Genomic DNA, 20,202 nt, shown 5'->3' on the forward strand with positions numbered 1-20,202 from the left:
GCGAAAGTTCCCCACTCACCCTCTGTAACATATAAGACAAAAAGAAAGAAGAAAAAAGAACTAACTCACCAAACCAACGAAGTGCCATAGGAAAAAACTAACGCGCTATTGAAAACCCCACACACACTAGAATCAGAACTCACTAAATGACTTAAAAGTGACATCTCAAATATGTAACATTTAACTGAGAAAAAGTAATGTAAAAGTTGTTGGTAGATTTTGTCAGATTAATGCTGACCAGACAAAGATGTTAATCACTGTTAGTGTCTAAGTATGTAAATGAGGGGGTGGTTCCAGAGAATGTAATGTCACCTGACAACATATAAAAAGAACAAGATCCGAGACGACGATTGAGGTGAGCTTCCAACTGATCGAGAGCAAGGTGTGCTGCCAAGGAAGTCGAAAGCGAGGTTCAAGCAAGTGATTTGCAGATTGGGAAAAAGGATAAGAAAGTTTTGCAATTCAAAGGAATTGGATAGAAGATTCTTGTAATTGAGGTGACGAATAGTCATAGATTCTAAGGTTAAATTGTACATAGTTATAAATTGCATTTTGATTTTGTCGGAAGTCTCAGAGGATTAGTTGTAAATCGTAGCTGATAAGTTATCTTGTTTTGTCAGTTCAAAATAAGTGTCCTTTGTGAAATAAATAGTTTTAGAATTTACTAATTTGTACATAGTCTTATTAGTTCACATTAAAACTTGATTTGTTCTTTATTATTGGTTGACTATTTATAGTTATAATTTCCAGAGCACACGGAAGTCCAGGCCTGGCATAAATTTTTTTCACGCAAACCCGTGTAAAGTACCCATTGGGTTGACGATCGGTAAGTTAGCGATCGTCTTGCAATAGTTCTTTAGTCATTCCAGTTCGATTAGTACTTTACATAATTAATTATAATAGTTGTAAATTTTAACACATTATTGTTAATTTGAGATTATATTTTTTCAGAGGCTTATTTTACACTTCAATTTCATTTTTCATTCCACATGCAGTTCAAACTTTGAAGCATCATTCAAAACATTAAAATACATTTTTGTCGAATTTGGCATTCAAACTCAGAAGCATTCAAAGTTAGAGTTGTTTGAAGTATGAGGTACCACTGTGTAATAAAATAAAAAAACTCAAAAACTCAAACAAAATTCTTGTAATAATTGACAAAATCCTGGTCATTATTTTTCAGATGGCTTAGTATCACATTTTATTTGTGTTGAAATAGCTTGAAGAGAATCACATTTAGACATAACTAAACATGGCTGCTAAAAAATACAGCACATTATAGTAAAGTTAATAGATTACTGTGAACCATCTTAAGTTCAAATGATCATGGTAGCAACTGAGAAAAATTCCTAGTGACCAAGATATTTGAAGCTTTGAGGTCCAATATCACAATAATCATATTTTACTTAGAAAAAATGTCAATCACTACGTGATACTTTCATTTCTTTAAACAATTCAATTTAATCATATGTGCTTTATTATATATTATACTAGCTGACCCGGCCACGCGTTGTTGTGGCTCAAAATGTATCTATTATAAATGTATAACACTTCCCCCGTGGGGGGAATTTCAAAAAATCCCTTCTTAGTGTGCATTCTCTTGACGTACCCTATTAAAACGCAATCAAAAACGCATCTAAAATAGTATAATAGAAGCCGAGTTCTTCACAGTAAGCCTTAATCCCGTCACTTTTCCCGCTGGGGAATATCGAAAAATCCCTTTTTAGTGTATATTCTGTTGACGTAACGTATTAAAACGCAATTAAAAACGCAAAAAACTGCATGTAAAATAGTATAATAGAAGCCGAGTACTTCACGGTAAGCCTTAATCCCGTCCATCTCCCCCCACTGGGGGGAATTTCGACATGTATATTATATAAAAAACACGTGCGTATTCGAATGCAACGTTGTGTCAAAATTTCAAAGAAATCGGTAGGAACAAACGAACGTTATATTTTATTTATATAGATAGATAGAAAATGATCTGCTTCAGTCCATTCTCACAGAAAAGCATAATGCCTCACAGAAAAGCAAACTTAGGTCGTCGGAAGTTAGCGCCATCTGTTGGACATAAAAGCCTTAATCCATATATAAATATATTTTTGAAAGGGGGGAAACGATGTAGGGGTATGAAAAATAGATAGTAGCCAATTCTCAGACCTACTGAATATGCATATAAAATTTGGTAAAAATCGGTAAAGCCGTTTCGGAGGAGTAAGGTAACTAACATTGTGACACGAGAATTTTATATATAAGATTATGAGATTATATTATCCTATTTTAAATAATAATATCACTTACCCACTTTCTTCTGGAAGTAACAGTTCAGTTTTAGCTGACTGTTCAATGCAGAACTTTTTCTTATTTTCTTCTTTTTTAAGAATCTTTCGATTAGATTTTGTTTTGATTCCAGACTGAAAATTCAAACAAAACTTCAAATAAATTTCTATATCCACTTCAGTTTCACATCTAATTCCAGCATTAGCATCATCTAATATTTCTAATAAAGTTAATGAAAAATTGGCAACTGGATGTATTTAAAATACTAATAACGCGACCTTTTCAGATATACAGAATAAAACACTTACTAAACTAACATCTTCAAGCTAGTTTAGAGCTCTTCGTCAGGTGTAAATTTAAACATTAAAAATCCAATGAAGAAACACCAGTGTTTGAAAATGTTTAAATATAGTGGATTTCAAGTTAATTTAAATAAGGAAATATATAAAACAATGTACAAATTTAATAACAAAAATAAAAAAGAAAAATCTGTAAATAAATAAAATATGCTACAGTAAAACTAATTAACAAGGTGATTGGTGATTATGCATAATCAATCACCAATCATCTTGGTGAGTTTGATAAATTTCACTAAATTTCTCACTTCTATTGGCAATCTTACATAATTCTCAAATAAAATTGGTAAATTTGATAAATATGCTAGAATTTCTCACTTTTACCAGCGAGATAAAAAACAACACTTTACAGTAGATGACAAATAAATTGTACTATAAACCTATTGTCCGGTGTTGGAAACATATACACTGTCTGAATGTTTTAGAGCTCTTTATAGGCCTGCTTCGGGTAAATCTCACTGTTTCATTGCTGGAACACAAACTCAAAGTTAATTTTTTTTATGTATTGAAAACATAAAAGTAGTTAAACTACATGAAAGACTCTGGACCAACCTACAATTACAAAAGAAAGTTGGATTGAATACTCTGATCCCAAGTGCTGAAATTTTCTAAACGGCTGTCTTTTCCATTATATAAATAACCTCTATTTAACTAGAGAAACAATAGACTTACTTAAAATAACCAAATGCCAGCAGTAATGTGTGATATTAGTACTAGAACTAATGGTACTGTACACTTCCTAGACATTGAAATAACATGCAAGAGGTCCATCCTCTCCACCAAGGTCTGCAGAAAACCAACATACCTCCAGGTGATAATGCCTGCCTCCTCCACAATCCCTATGACTTTAAAGTAGCAGGTTTTAGATCTCTAATAAAAGGAGCATACATCCACTCTTCAGAACAAAAAAGCAGAAATGAGGAGCTAAAATTTATATGAAAGTTAACAGTAAAGTACAGTTTCGATAAGAGAAGCATTATAGGCCTGATTAAGAAATACCAAAATAATTGTCTACATGGACTTTGTTTATTAATAGGACTTGTTACACTGGTGAAGTTTTTGATTAGCAATGAAAGGGAATCTTAGTAAAAAAAACTCAAAACAAAATATCTTTATTTTCAAAGGTAAAATAAAGATATCTTTTTACAAATACAATAATCCTTCTTGGATTAGCAATAATCCAAGGCAATGGCAAGGCAAGGCCATGGACCCTCTAAAGTTTATTGCTAATTAGCAATAAACTTTAGAGGGTCCCATAAAAGGCCATTACAGTAGAGCATCGATTATCCGATCCCCGATTAACCGACTTATCGGTTAACCGACCGCGTTCTAGTCGGCAAATTCAAATGCCCGCTAGTGATGTGGCGCTACAATATTTGGTTATGTCTTGGCTACTTTAATATTATTTTTGTTAAATTTTTGCATGTTTTAGCTGGCAGCATTGGCTCGACCATGAAAGGGAGGCTAGTATTTAAACCAGGCCTAATACACTATACTAATAATGTATTTTTTCATACTTTTCGGTTATCCGACCAACCCCAGTCCCCAATTAAGTTGGATAATCGATGCTCTACTGTATTAACAAAAGAAGAATAGATGATAACAAAGGTAATGAGTAGGAAAAAATAAAAGAATACACTGTAATGGAATACATGGCACCTCTAAGCAATATTTACAAAGAAATAGAAGCAGCAATAAACAAAAAAATAATTTTTAAAAAGAATCCAACAGTATACCAGATGCTAAGCACAGACAAGGAAAGCATAGACCAGAGGCAGATTCCAGGAATATATAGAATACCAGTACAAGACGAAAGACGACAAAAAGAGCTATACAACATCAAAGCCACGGGGAGGTCGTTAAAAGAAAAGCTAGAAGAGCATAAAAGGAATGTGCAGAACAAACAGCCAGTCACTGCACTAGCAATGTACTGTACATTATAACAGACCTGAAAGAAGTCATAATGAATTGGGAAAGAGCTAAAATAATACAAAAGATCCAGGACAAGAGAGACTGATTTAAGTTTAGACTAGATTTAAGTTTATTACAAAATATTCTAAATATATACAATATTTGGCTGTAGTTTTTTCTTTTTTTAAACTCATAGACTACATAAGATGTTCTTTATTTAAAGCTGTTATGGTTCTTTACATTATGAACTGAGTTTAAAAAATTTCTTTAATATTTTGTATTGCCATACTTCTTCCAAGATTACACCCACTCAACAAGTTTTTAGATCACATGGAGTAAACATCTAATTTTTTAATGGCTATAGCTGATGGAGATGATTTTCACACTTTCCATACAAGACACTAGTTATTTTGTCATTAGCAATGCAATGCTTTATAATGGTTTTCATAAATCATGTCTATGACAAATCATTAAAGTGCCATTTTTTTAAAATATTGTTAGCATACAAATCACTATTAACAGCACTTTTGTAAATCCAACCCTTATTTTGAATTTTAATACCAAATTGATTTAAAAAATTAAATTAGTAAAATCTTTCAATTGCAACAATTACTTATATATAAACATCAAACACTTTATTATATTACTTAAAACTGGATGAAATACTAATGAGTAAATTTGCAAGGAATATAAGAATGTCTAAAGAGGCATAAATGGCTGTGTATGGGGGTGTTGTGGTCCTTACGCTCATATATGGTAGCAAAACTTAAGTAAGGCAGAAAAGTCACTGAAGTTTCATTACTGCACACAAGACGAGGTATTTGAGAGGAGTGCGGGGCATAATGAGGGGAGACTATGTGAGAAATGAACAAGTGCTGGAGAAATGTGGGGTGAAAGAGAAAGTGGTTCAAAAGGTGAGTGATTCAGCTCTACAATAATTCGGCCATGTTAAGAGAATGAAAGAACTGTTGAAGAGAGTATACATGGGAAAGGTGGTGGGGAAGGCCAAGAAAGTCTTGGTTGGAACAAGTGAATGAGTATCCGAAAGAACAAAGCATTTTATGCCTTTTATTTTAGTGAGTTTTTATTGTTTTATTTTAAAGCTTTTATGTTTAATCACTTTTTTATTTGCCAATTTTTCTATATTTTAGCAAGTTTTACAGTTTTACCTTTTTACTCCTATGTTTTTTAAATAGTTATCCCAGCAGTCACCATCAGATACAGTTTCATCATATACATTAAAAACAAAAGAAGGGCAAATGGATCAAAATGCATTTCCTTTTGTAAAATATAAAACATAAAGTCTACTTTTTCCATGAAAAAAGTGTTCCTGTGTGATAAGTTCTCCATAGCAATTTTGTGCTTAATTCCAAAAAACAAGAGAGAAAAGAAGAGGCAATCAAATACTAAAAAAATGTACTCTACTCACAAATTTTCCCTGTTTGACTAAAATTTATTCTCATGAAACCAAAGCCACATTTTAATTGCCTGTAACTTGGGAAGAAAACCTTTGGGTTTTAAAATTGTATAAGAACATAATTATTTGTCTGAAATTTCAAGCTTATAGCCGTCAGAGATAGAGGGCTGTTTGTGTAAACAAACTTAGCCCTATAGAGGAAAAAAAAAAAGAGAAATGGTGGAAGAGTATAGTTAGAAAAAGTGGGAAAAGGAAGATAGAAGGATAGGGATCCTAGAGTATCCCAGAGGTGTCTCACCATTTATTGACAAGTATTTTTAAATCAATTACATTAATTTGCTACAATAAATTCATAATATAAAATTACAGTATTCGTTTACATACAATTAATAGCACGTTTTCAATAGTGACAATTAAATTTACAAAACCACCTGGCTACAACTGAATTAATTTGTGTTTGTATTAACATAAGGTATACCTATAAAACACATCTTTAAAGTTTGTTATGCTAAAACACTTGAACAAAAGTCATAGTATGCCTACAATAAGGAGCATGTTATCTATGTCTTAGGTGGAAATATTTAGTTGCTGACATGACATTAACACAAAAACTCTGAGTCTGATTCTGAATACTCTTCTTCACTTTCCTCCATTTCCTGTAGTTGATTACTGGTGCTTCCAATTTTCCAACTGTCTACCTGAGGTGATGAACTACCAGTTGTGGGGGACAGAACATGAATTTTATTGATATAATCCCTCAATGTATTGAATAAATAATTCTTCACCCAAAAACCTAATAACCGGTGCCAGTCCACTTAAATTATATGGCAAACGTTTTCGGACACTTCACTGTGACCTTCCTCGAGCCTTCTAATCTTCTTGCAACAAATTTTCGAACAATCGACCTCTATTAGGTTTTTGGGTGAAGAATTATTTACAATCCGGTGTTTTAGTAAGAGTTTATTAGTATTGAATAAAGCTTTATTAGAAAAGAGGTTAACCTTTTTAGAAGGCCAGTTGAAACCTACCAGTAGGCACCTCATCTGGAAGTTTTCATGAATGATGCAGTGAAATAGGAAATGGTTGACATCTCCTTTGCTGTCAGTATATGTGATGCAGTATCCATTTTCACATTTTTTGAAGTGGAACAGGTAGCTTTGGAAGTTACCATGTCTCATAAAACACGAAGTGAGCTAGCTTATAGCTGTCATAGTTTTAGAAATATGCTCACTGAAAAATACAAAAAAATTTTGACAATTTTTACTAACATTTAGAGACAAATGTGGGTATCTTAAATTTTTTCCTTTTTTGATGCATTAGAAAGAGCATCTTTTATATCAAAATATAAGGTTTTAATTTTCTGCCCCACTCTGCTAAGAGCAAAATTGTGGCATTAAATGTAATATCTGAATAAAAACTTGAAGACTATGGAATGTTACTTAGCCTGTTAGCTTACTATCTGGTTGTCATTAAGTAATGCAATTAAAAGATCTTGAATGTGCATTCTTGCTGAGCTTTGCTTATCCAATATTAAGCAAAAAATTTGCAAGAATTTTGATTTATTTCCAAAAAACTTTTATTTTTAGAGTATTAAACATAAAGGGATTAACACATTACACAACACGATAGAAAGGCATAAAATATCACATTGGACCACCTTCGTCTTACCATTCGAACATAAAATCAAATGGTAAGACAAAGATTTCGAATAACAATGCTTTTTGTGCATGTGTTCCCAGTGACATGTTTAAATAAGATCAAACATTAAATATCATTTCAAGAAACGACATGAATACAAAATTCAAACTTCAAACAAAAGAGTAAAAGGATGAGTTCAAATAAAGAGAACTTATGCACATGCATTCCCCATGTCATCTTTAAATAATTGTGAGGAACCGGAGATCAAGATTTTGGTTTGATCTCTTATCAGCAACGAGTCAGTAAAACTTGCCTACTTTGTCTATGGATGGCTAACTTAATTTATCATGAGGATCACAAAATCCTCATTAATATCAGGACCTGACATCAGTTAGGATTAAATTTATTTAATATCGCATCCTAACTCACAATAGTAGTTTCTTTCTAAAAGGAGGGTTATTAATTACAAGTGAAAATTATGAGGTCACGGGTAAGTCGATAAGTATCTGGATTCGAATTCAACTAAGTAAACAGAAAAATTAACAAAAACATCAAAAGTTCAATGAATAATAATTAAAATACATGAAGGAATATTCTATCAAGATATCACATAACTATAATTAGACTTGCAAAACCTTTATATTCAGAAATTTACTACAATGAGGAGTTCAGACTGTGGTCATCTGACAATGAGTCTTTTTGCTACAAGTTGGTCGTGGGAAATGATAACATCTCTTTTAGGAAGTAGATTGAATTAAAAAGAAAGTTGAATTTCCTTGTAAATATCTACTTTTATTGTAAAAAAGTGGAAAAATGGACAATTTAACAACAAAATATTACATCGAGTTTTAAATTTAGAAAAATTGAATTAATCTTACAATCAGATTCTCACAAAATATCAAATATTAAATATTGTTGTCAAGTAAAGCCTGTCACACCATTGAAAGACACATCTCCTTCCTAAAATTAATGAACTTGGATCCACAGCAAGACTTAAAAATCCCAACCACTTCTAACCACTTGAGGTGTTCGGGGTATGGGGTAGTAAGGATGATTTGGGCTCCGGGAAAGTCTGTTGTAGAATCAGGGTCTGTTGCATAGGTAGAAAGTGTAGTGTAGGGTTTGTCAGTTTTTAAAATCCAGTTCTGAAAAACCGGTTTTTTGAAAAAATTTACATAATTTGAAAACCAGGTTTCCACAGCTAAAAACTGGTTTTTGAGCTTAGACTTAAACATAAAAATTAATTAATTATTTGATTAAAAATATCAACATTTTGACACAAAATCGTCTCTGGCATAAGACGGGAATATTGTTAATTAAATACTAAGATTCATAAAACTAACTACAAAAACAAAAAAGTGACCAATTCTCCCTACAATTGGGAAAAATCTTGCAACAATGGAAAATCATAGAAAGATTTGTACACTTAAAAAAATGTGTTGTTTTAGCTTTGAATGACTTCAGTGCTTCTCAGACATAGAATGAAGCGGAATATTGTAAAATTGAAGAGCTCCTTAAAGTTTTAGAACCAATATGTTTAGCAGGCGATGCCTTAGAATGACAAGATTTGCATCTTATCGTCCTACTTTTATACAAATGAAGGCGTATTTGAATTTTTGAATTTGAAAAATTTGAAAATTGAAATTAGTTCCAAGTTGTTACATGCCGTAGAGGTACAAATTCAAGAGAGAAGGCAAACGGGATTAGAAACACTTCTCCTTTATTTACAAAATTCACAGAATGTTTGAACAAAGTCGTCTAGTGTATTTCTTCCACTAGCTGAAAAATCTGTTAGTATTAAGTTATCTGGACAAATATTATTGAAATTATATCCAAATTATTCTATAGAAGATGACTGCAATGATGATAAAGTGGCAAAGAAGAAAATCAAGTGATAGCTTTAACAGATGCTATGGAAAAATCGATACATAAATATCTTCAAGAACCTGAAGAAATGACTTTGTCCAGCCCTAAAACACTAAAAAAGAACTTTTTAGTATTAGAGAGTACAAACAGATGAACAAAAAATTTAGATTTATTATTTTTTAATACTTTAAAGACAATTAAACCCAGCTCAGTAGCAAGGAGAGTTTTTTTTCTATTTCTGGCAATTTTGTGTGCAAAAAACAGGACACGGTTGAGCAATAGATCTATAGACGTTCTTTGCTTTCTAAAATCACATTTTCTTAGGAAAAATAAGAAATAAAATAATACTTTGTAGGCATACATTGTTATTTGTTTTTCTTTATAGTTTTATATGGAGTAAATTTTATAATTTAATGTGATAATCTAGCAATTTCTTTTTTGTTTTGTTTTGTGTAGACATCAGTCGATTTTATTTTGCTATATTTTTGAAATTTTCTAAATATTAAATATATTAAAAAGTTTTAAAAGAGTTATAAATATTCCTTATCTCTATTTTTTGGGGGAGGTGAAAATTCGAAAACTGGTTAAAACCGGTTTCGCAGAGAAGTTGAGATTCGAAAACCGGTTTTTTAATAAGTCGGATTTTGTATAAACCCTAGTGCAGTGGTACTCCTACTATACTGTATATCAGATTTATGCTCCTGTATCCTGACCCCCATTGAACGTTTAGTAGAGCCAATGTACACCATTTTCCTATCCCATGTGTTGTCTCTGATAGGGATGCTATAAATGCCCAGTAGTCTGTCAGGGTTGGGGGGATCTTTTCCATTACGTAGTAGGCTGTAGTCTTTTCCATACATAGTTTAAAAAGAATTAAAAATTGGTTAAAAATCCCTAGCTGATAACCCTAGGAATAATCAGAGAAAAAATGATAATGTCAAATATTTCAAAATTCCATATATAAAAAGCCTTTTTGAAAGAATGAAGAAGATACTGATAAATTATAACATCCAATTAGTTCTGAAACAGACTAATACTTATAATGCCTTGGATTAATAAAAAGGATAGGAAAATAAAAACAATAAATAGTACAATTGAACTTAGTGGTGTGGTTTATAAATTCAGTTGCAATTGTAAAAATCTGAATATTTACATAGGGGAAGCTAATTGCTAATGAAACTCCCAAATACAAAAACACATTAAAGTTATACAGTATAATAGAACCTTTTCAAAAGTCAATTAACATTGTGATAAATACAAATACAAAATTAATTAAAATACTATAAAAACAATCAAGAACAAAGAATTCAATCAAAAAAAAATTATTAGAGTATTTAGCTATAATAAACAAAAGTAAATATAATAATATGATAAATGATAATGATGGTCTGAGAATAAATAATAGGTGGCACAACTACCTAGGTATTAAATAATACTAATAATAATTAGTGCAGTTTAATGAGTAATGACCATGGTTCTCAATCCGTGGTCCGCAAAACACGAGTGCTCCGTGAAGCCACTTCAAGTGTTCCGCAAAAAAATCAAATACACAATTAAAAATTGTTGCAAAAGAAAAATCAATACGATGTAAAATAATTTTTGTATCGAAATGTAATCAGCAAACACCAATGTCGTCATCTACTAGACCAAGAGCACTTGATTTCAAAAAGGTTTACCACCCCTGCTTTAAGGTGATGTATTGTAAGTGTTCAGTGAACAAAAATGTCAAAAAGTATTCTCCAACTTCAAAAAGATTGAGAACCACTGGGTTATGGTATAAGTGGGGATGCACAACCTGCGGCCCAGGAGCCCTCCCTTTCAATGTTTATGAGGCCCATGGATGGAACAGGCCAAATCCCTTCTTTCAGAGTTTCTAAGTACTGTACAGTATAGAATTTTTCCCCTTTCACAAAGTCACAAAGCACCCAACTGTTTCATAAATTTCCCTGAGGTGAGAAATGGGGGGGTTGAAATTCTACTATTTCTAGCTAACACACTTTCTGGATTAGATATCAAATATTTTATGTCTAACACATAATATTATAATGATTTTTAGAAGAATCAAATAGAATAAAATGATGCTAGAACGTCATTTCTGATGTTATCGGGAAGTTTCTATTTTGGCGGGAAATTTTCAATTTTATCTTCGGAAAACTTGCTTATTCGTCTATATAGTGTCAAATAACATAAAAATAAGTGAAAATAGCATTGAGAAACCATGAAAATAACAATTTTTTAGCATTTTTTTACATGCTAGATTCTGATTGGTATAGTCGAATTTGAATCAATCTTTTCTAAAAAGACACTTATTCGTCAACCTAATGTCATTCAAACTAGAAAATACCAATCAGAGTTCTAAAAAAAAATATACAAAAGCTATAACAACCAATTATTTACAACAAAGTCTCTCCATAGACTAACAATAGAAAAAATTTTTAATTATTACGTTGGACCAAGAAAATTAATAGCTGGAATAGAGTCATACAACTAAAAGGAAGCCATCTGCACTAAAAAGTTTTGGATTTAATAATTATTTCAAACCGCCTCAAGTCAAACTTCCCGTGATTATCAACACTGCCCACAGCTAAAGTAATTAGACTCCTCGTGTCAACAAAGAGGGTTGTAAAATGGACCGGCTCCCTGGTCAGTAAACTTAATCCTAACCTGGCCCTTCTTCAGAAAAGGTTGTGCATCCCTGGTATAAGTGAAGTTTGCATGATGTATAATAAACAATAAAAAGACAAATGAAAGGTGACCAATAATAATTTTTGTATGAGATTAAAGTTAGTGTTAATTTAATTGATTTAATGTGACTTTATGGATATTGGCTTGGTACAGTACATGGAGTAATTAAAGTAAAAATACCCATTAGTGACATGTATGATGCCACATGAATGTGTTAGTTTTGCATACCTCTTCAGATGGAAAAGGTAAAAGAATTTCATATGGATAGTTGGTGATAAAGTAAGATTAAAACTAAAATATATTATAATCATTACGTGAATCAGCTATACAATTGCTTTAAGTAGGGCACTTTTAATATAGTCACATGTTAGAAGTGAATAATCTAGAAAAATAATTATGGCCAATTGATGCACGAGAAGAACATAGAGCCACAATGTTTTATTACAGCAATATTTGTGAAACAACACGTGTTTGATAATTTGCTATTGTGTAATATAGTGTTAAAAATGGTTACGGTGTAATTTGTAAAGCAGTCAACAGCTAAGTGTGTGATTTAAATATTTTATTGGTTATTATTTTAATTATATTATGAGGTTTATATATGTTTATGTATAACTGAAGGGAGAAGACTATGTTCTTTCCTATTTTTCTTCTTTGTTTCATTTTGACTAGAACACATAAGTACAGTAATTTTTACCTTAAATGAACTTTGACTGTGTTGTGAGTAATCTAATTTCAAATAACAAATTTCTTCATAGTGTATGTTTATTTACATCCACACTAATCACTTTAGGTTTGTATGCATCTTATATAGTATACAAACTATAGTATCTTACTTAGTTTGCATCTTATAGTACGCTTATATCTTATATAGTATAGCATAATATTCAAATTCATATTACAAATTGAACTAAACAGGGCTCTGATTTTATTTTTCTCAGTATTCTTCAAACTTTTGCAGAATATAGTGTAAGTTATAAAAATCATATGTTAAAAGTATAACTAATATGTCTTTTAGTGTCTACATGTCCTAGACTTATTAATAAAACATAATAAATCAATATAAACTAATATATTTAAAAATTTAAGTAAATTTACCATATCTATATATTTTCCTCTTTTATACTTTTCTATTAAATGATTTGGAATTGGTTTGGATCCTGGGTACATATCAATTCTTGATTTATTTTTATTAACATTTTCTGTAAATTTGAATTTTTTTAAATTTTTCTTCTTTATTGATTTTTTGTCAAATTTGTTACTGTTGAAATCCCTCTCCTGTTTAGAATCTGGCTGATCTGATGATATAAAATATCTGGACATCTAAAAATAACAAAATTAATGTTTATCATTTTGATAAAAATAAATATATCATTATACATTACAATACTTTCATTTAATGCTATTAAAAGTAAAAATCCTAGAATATCCAGAAATCTTAATACATTTTATTTTTAAGATCTTTAATATTTTATTTTAAATATTTTTAATTATTATGTAAGCAGAGTTTAAAATCTGCTATTCATTAGCACCCCTCCCCTTTAACTCCACATCTGCGATGGTCAAGAATTCGGAGAACTGAGGGGTCACGAAAGGGAAGGAAAAGCTTGGACAGGGGAGAGAGGAGAGAAAGGTCACCACTTTTTAGACCGGACATGTGTGTAACAGACGTTGAAGTCATCTGTTCTTGTGATCGCCTTACTTTTTAGTTTAATTATTATATTATTAAATTTTGTAATTTTACAAATTGGCGCAGTCGACAGGATTTCAGTACCCAGCTGTATTTATATAGTAGAATCATGCTTTTTAAATTTTTGGTTCAGAAGACCGAAGACTCCTACATTATCTCCCGATATCAACTAGAAGGGGAAGACGAATGGACAGAAATTGACCAAGAATTTCAAGGAATCGAAAATCATCCCGCAATTTCGACCTCGTCGGTTTTTCAAACTGCTATCCGGACGATGGCGAATTATCGAACACTATCTATTTCATTATCGGAGACAGAAGGTGAGCTCTATCTTAACAAAACTTTAATACGATCGGTCGCCTCGGACAGTTCGTCTGACCCGAAGTCGGATGTGTTGGCGCAAATGGTTCAGTTGCAAAAGCTGTACATGAGCCAACAAGCCGAGACGTTGAAGATTATGAACTCTTTTCGGCAAACCATCGAAAAAATGTCATTAAATTCATCTCGCGATACGATCAACATAGAAAAATATGATGGAAAATCGGAGGAAGCGCGTGTTTGGATAATTTCATACGAACACGCGTGTGCATCTCACAATTGGATTACAGACGAACAAAAGATTCGTAACCTTCGAAATTATTTGGAAGGAATTGCCGTGAAATGGTACAATTCTCGAGTATTAGATAAGGTCGGTGATAATTGGGAGGAATGGAAAAACTCTTTTCTTAGTGCGTTCGGACAGAATCGGATCCAACTTTCCATATTAGCGGATATGTGGGAATATCGTGGTGGTTCACTATTGAAATATTATTTTGAAAAACAACGGCGTATTCAACTTGCATATCCGGATATTGGGGAACAAAGCTTTATCACCATGGTAATACGTGGACTACCGGCGGATATGCAAGCTATTCTTCTTCAACACAATTTAAACGACAAAGAAAACTTGCGTGTTGGATTGAGCAAATTGGTACCTACAAAAAACTCTGTACCGAGGAAAATTGAAAAAAGGAATAATATTCATGATAACCGAAGTTTTACCTCCGTGAATGAAATTGATAATGGTCCAAAAAACGAGTAAGGAAAGGTTTACCGATCCCTCAGACAAAATCGGATCATTGTCTAGTCACAGATCATAATGATCCCCGCGTGAAATCGAGGCCAGTCCACCAAATCGACAAACACAAGTGGAAAAAAACCAAGAATGGCCGGTTGATTGTCCCGAAAAATATTCAAAACAGCATTATGAAGCGGTATCATGACGATCCGGACAGTGGGGGTCATGATGGGTTTTGGAGGACTTATTACAAGTTAAGGGCACGGTTCTGGTGGCCTAACATGAGACAAAGTATCCAACGTTACGTGCAGACCTGTCCGATATGTCAATCCGTCAAGTTTAAATACCGACCCCATCAAGACCAACTCTATTTGCCCCCACAATCGAAAATACCCTTCAATACAGTACACATTGATTTTGCGGAGCTTCAGAAACGCAGTGAAGGGGTAAGAATGACTAAATCATTTCTAGTGGTCATAGACGAAGCTACACGGATAACTTATGCTAAAGCTATGAAGGAGGATGTGCGTAGTGTCATCCGTTATTTGGATAATTTACCATTATTCAATAATGTAACTACTATCATCAGCGATTGCGGATCTACCTTTAAATCAGACAGTTTCAAGCAATGGGCCAGAGACAGGAATATCACATTAAAAACCACATCACCTTATCATGCTGCCGGGAACGGAGTGTGTGAGAGAAAGATACGGGATCTCAAGAAATTCCTTACTTGTTATCCAGATTTCAAAGGTGGGTGGAAAAATTGCTTGGATGCTGCAGTTCGCCACAAAAACCGAAGCTACAACTCTTTTTTAGGTTGCTCTCCATTATTCAAATGGCAACGAATAGTTGTTAAGCTGGAAGCTGACAGCGAATTCGGAATTACAGATTTACAATCGTATGAAAAGGAGCGTACCGAGGAACAACGAAAGAAATATAGAGAATCTATAAAAAAAATATTATGATAGGAAGCATGCAGGACCATTGGTAAATATTAAAGTTGGATCCTGGATTTTAGTTCAGAGTGGTATGAGGGGAAAACATCCGAACATTAAAGGACCGTATCGTATCGATAAAATAATAAACTACGACAACATTCCTAAAAATGTGATGTATAGAACGGAAAATGGAACTAAAAAGATAGCTCACCTTACCAATATAAAATTGTATCATCACAGGGGTGATGACAAGGCTAAGAAGGGGGGTGTAAGCAGAGTTTAAAATCTGCTATTCATTAGCACCCCTCCCCTCTAACTCCACATCTGCGATGGTCAAGAATTCGGAGAACTGAGGGGTCACGAAGGGGAAGGAAAAGCTTGGACAGGGGAGAGAGGAGAGAAAGGTCACCACTTTTTAGACCGGACATGTGTGTAACAGACGTTGAAGTCATCTGTTCTTGTGATCGCCTTACTTTTTAGTTTAATTATTATATTATTAAATTTTGTAATATTACATATTATAAATGGCAAAAAATTTAATTTTGAGGGTAGGGATGAGTTTTATAAAAAAATTGTAAATGCCGACGACGAGTAAAGTCGTTATAAAATCCGACTCTACCCGAGATATAACGGACGACTCCCTCTATCTTCCCACCCCGTTGACTTTTAACCACCAAAATTAACTAGCATCAATCCCTCAATACACAAACCTCTCTGCAGAAATTTTTGAAAAAGCACAAGTTATTAAACTTGAAAGAGGGCAAACAAAATCATGCCTCCCCACACACACACTAACATCCTAAACACTCCAAATTTTTTGCATTTCACAACATTTCAAGGTGCAGAGTCCAAAAATGTAAAAATTCTGTTTAATGCCAATTAGAACCATTTTAGTTTATGTGGAGATTCAGTAGGCATTTTCCATACAATGTGTAAGGATAGTGGGGATTTTCAGGGAAAGATGTGGAAAAAAAGGGGAAGAAGTTGTCTGGCATGTGGCAACATGGCTGGCCTGAAGTTAGGTTAGTAGGCTCCTGAAACAAAAACATAATAAATAAAAAATATCTTTGAAAAATAATCTGTTCAGAATTGTTCAGAAGGTCTAGGCTTAGGAATCTCGATAGAAACTAAGAGATTTATCCTTCGGCTCGACCGAACCGGTTTTACCGGAGAGAACGGAGGTCTTCGCCTTTGACGAGTCGGAGTTTCTGCAAGTGGGCAAACCTAAAGGAAAGCTACCGATCTTCTCTCGGACTGACCAGTCTGGCGATCGGAGAAATCGCATAAAATGAAATCACACCGACCAATTGAAATAAAATGCAACTGAACACGTCTTGATGTTTTTGTGTAAACATTTAAAGGACAAAGAAAGAAAAAGAAAGAACAAAGAAAAGTCGTACGGGATCTTTCCAACAGACGAAGTATATACGATTCCGAATTTGAGGAAACTGCTTAAGGTGGTTCAAACCACACAGTATTCACTAGAATATTTGTGAAAGAAGAACATGTAAGGCATAACATGTTTCAATATCTCCATAAGTTGTTCCAAGTATTGAGCAATTAAATCAGGTGAGTTCATTTTATTTTGGATAATCATTTATTAAAAATTAAATTGTTAAAAATTTTAAAAACATTTATTAATTCTTTAAGTTAATTTTAGTGTTCAAAATGAATTAATGATAAATTAATTAATAATAACTCAAAACTAATTAATAATACATTTATAATTTATTAAAAATAGTTTTATTTTTATAAGAGTTTATTTATAAAAGTATAATTTTTTAGTTAACTATGGCCGATAAAAAAACGACCATCTGGCACTTGGTATCAGAGAAAAAAATCAAAAATTGCTAAAGAACTAACAAAACAGGAGGGTTCTTTCTCGAAACATCTTTGCACAAGAGAAACAACTAATAAAAATTGACAAGATAATTCTTTTGCCAAAGATATGAAAAATGAATGTTGTGTTACTCTTATTAACAAAAACAATCCAAGAACAGATGTGAAAATGAAGAAAATGAAAGATGTTAGAATATCTACACCGGAGAACAGTACAGTTTCACGTATCTAAAAGCCTTTTACCGGTGCACGTATCGTCACTCTAAACCGAGTAACTACAAATGTTTTCGAACCTTAACGGTTCTTCGTCGGGTAACGATCCCCTAACAGAATGCACTTTGATTCAAAGTTGTGAAGAAATACGATCCGAAACATTGTCCCGACCCGATGACGTCAATACAGACTTGTGCGCTACGCTTGTTGTGTCCTAACTTATTGTTTTATCTAGTAGGGCCTGCCATCCGTCGATAGAGTTCCAAATCATATTTCTTCACAACTTTGAATCGAAGTGCACTACATTAGGGGATCATTATCTGATAAAGAACCGTTAAGGTTCGAAAACATTTGTAGTTCCTCGGTTTAGAGTGACGATATGTGCACCGGTAAAAGGCTTTTAGATATGTGAAACTGAAGAAAATGAAGATCTCAAACCAGAAGATACTACTATTCCCGTATTAAATTACAGTGATCCCGCAGATTGGTCTTCTCATTTTAACAATAATTTTTGAGAGATCTTAGTACAAAATGAACCACAACAGATTGTGTCGTACGATTTCCCCAAACATTCTCAAAAAACATTTTTTTCTTTACACTATAAGAGGATACTTTCAGTAGTATACATGTCTGGTATACTACTGTAGTAGTATACCAGACATGGTCAAATGCGGCTCTTTTTCAGTTACATGCAACTCTTGTCGAAAGTGTTAATTTCTGTTTTTTATTGTTTTTACAATTTTATGTTTATAATTTTGTGAAAATCGTTTATTAAAAAAATTCAATATTTATTTTATATTATATTTATATTATATAATAAAATCGCGCGCCTTACCATACGATCTGCGACGACAGTACAGAACTGCGGCTCCCACGCATTTTGCAAAACCTACATTTCGGCTCCCACCAAACTCTCGCTCGCCCACCCCCGTAGTATACCATCGACGTTAATAGGCTATATTCAGTATCAAAAGGTGCAGTTTTTTGTTTTTGCCATAAACTATTCAATGAAAAAAACAATATAAATTCTAAAGATTTATGCCCAGCAGAAATTTAGATGGTTTGGTGAATTGGTGTGGTAAAACTCTACAAAAATCAGAAGTCAAAGACTGGAAAAATATTGAAGTAATCCACTCTTCACAGGAGAGGAATATTGCACATTTAGAAAACTATAAAACTTGGGAAAGAACTTGAATTACGATTAATCACAGAAACAACTCTTGACAATTTCAATCAGCAATCAGAGAAGAACAATAATACCGGCATCAAATACCGGAATATTCGATCACTTTAGTTAAAGTACTCGGCACACAAAATCTTGCACTTCACAGTACTAACGAAAAGTAGTAACGAAAACTGCCAGTAACGGTAATTTTTCGAGGTCCGTCGAACATTTAGCCGTCTTCGACGGCGCAACGAAAGAACACGTACCGTACGTAGAGCCGAGAGTCCAGAAAGAACGACCCGTCGTTTAGGAATAGATAATTTTCTATCGAAACGTAGCCAAGAGATTTTTACAACGGTATTCTCCCCAGTTACGAGAGCTATCTCGATTCAAAAAGTAGTGCATACATTTTGCCGACACACGTAAAAAAAAATTTAACGCACATATTCGACATTACTTATTAAAGTTTATTAGCAGACAACCCACAATACCCACGAAATAAGTCATCAAATAAAAAACTTCAGATTTAAAAATTTCTTTGTTACCACATTTAAGGTGGTAAATCAAATATAACCCAACTTTTCCCGACAAAGGCCTACCAATTAGCAATTCAGCAAACCCGACGTCGAATCGTTACAAAATCTCAACGATGCAAAAAATTTCTTACCAACTCTCTGTAAAAAACAGCAAGGAAACTTCAGAAAGTTTCCAAAAGCCAATGTCTCTGGACAGAACCATCAGATCCGATAACTTAAAGATTGTTGCACATTTGCAGACCCATCTCCATCTATGCCACCAAGAAATCAAGGGGTTTAGAAACAAAAATCTCCTAAGCATAATATGTATATATTGGCTCTAGAACATTTTTTTTTTTCAACACAACTACCCCCCGTCAATTGTGTCCGGCTTCATAAATGTTAAAATCTTATTGTAACAGTTACTTTGAGTGTTACTCGACTACCAAACACGTAATTTTCATTTAATGTTCCTACGGTTGACTATTCGACAAGAAAACAGACAAAACATTACTTACATTTCCCAATTTCTGTCTAAAAACTTACACGTGTTTCGACTACACACATCTCAGAAACAAACACAGACAACGTGACAACCGCTCTCTTTACGTTCTGTGTTGCCAGCTTTG

The 20,202-nt window shown here is 33.1% G+C and overlaps 1 protein-coding gene across 1 annotated transcript in view; it reads right to left on the reverse strand.

The window, feature by feature from the left end:
- Positions 1 to 20,202, reverse strand: part of LOC136981992 (WD repeat-containing protein 46) — a 133,238-nt gene extending 113,036 nt beyond the window's left edge. Inside the window, exons 1-3 of the mRNA XM_067278420.1 lie at positions 20,092 to 20,202; positions 13,252 to 13,476; positions 2,302 to 2,414 (exon numbers count right to left, since the gene is read on the reverse strand). Of these exons, the coding sequence (XP_067134521.1) occupies positions 2,302 to 2,414; positions 13,252 to 13,476 (338 nt within the window). The 5' untranslated portion in view covers positions 20,092 to 20,202. The remainder of the gene's footprint in view (positions 1 to 2,301; positions 2,415 to 13,251; positions 13,477 to 20,091) is intronic.

This window comes from Centruroides vittatus, unplaced genomic scaffold, assembly GCF_030686945.1.
Source record: "Centruroides vittatus isolate TY-2023 unplaced genomic scaffold, ASM3068694v2 contig_8, whole genome shotgun sequence".
NCBI classification, from domain to species: domain Eukaryota; kingdom Metazoa; phylum Arthropoda; class Arachnida; order Scorpiones; family Buthidae; genus Centruroides; species Centruroides vittatus.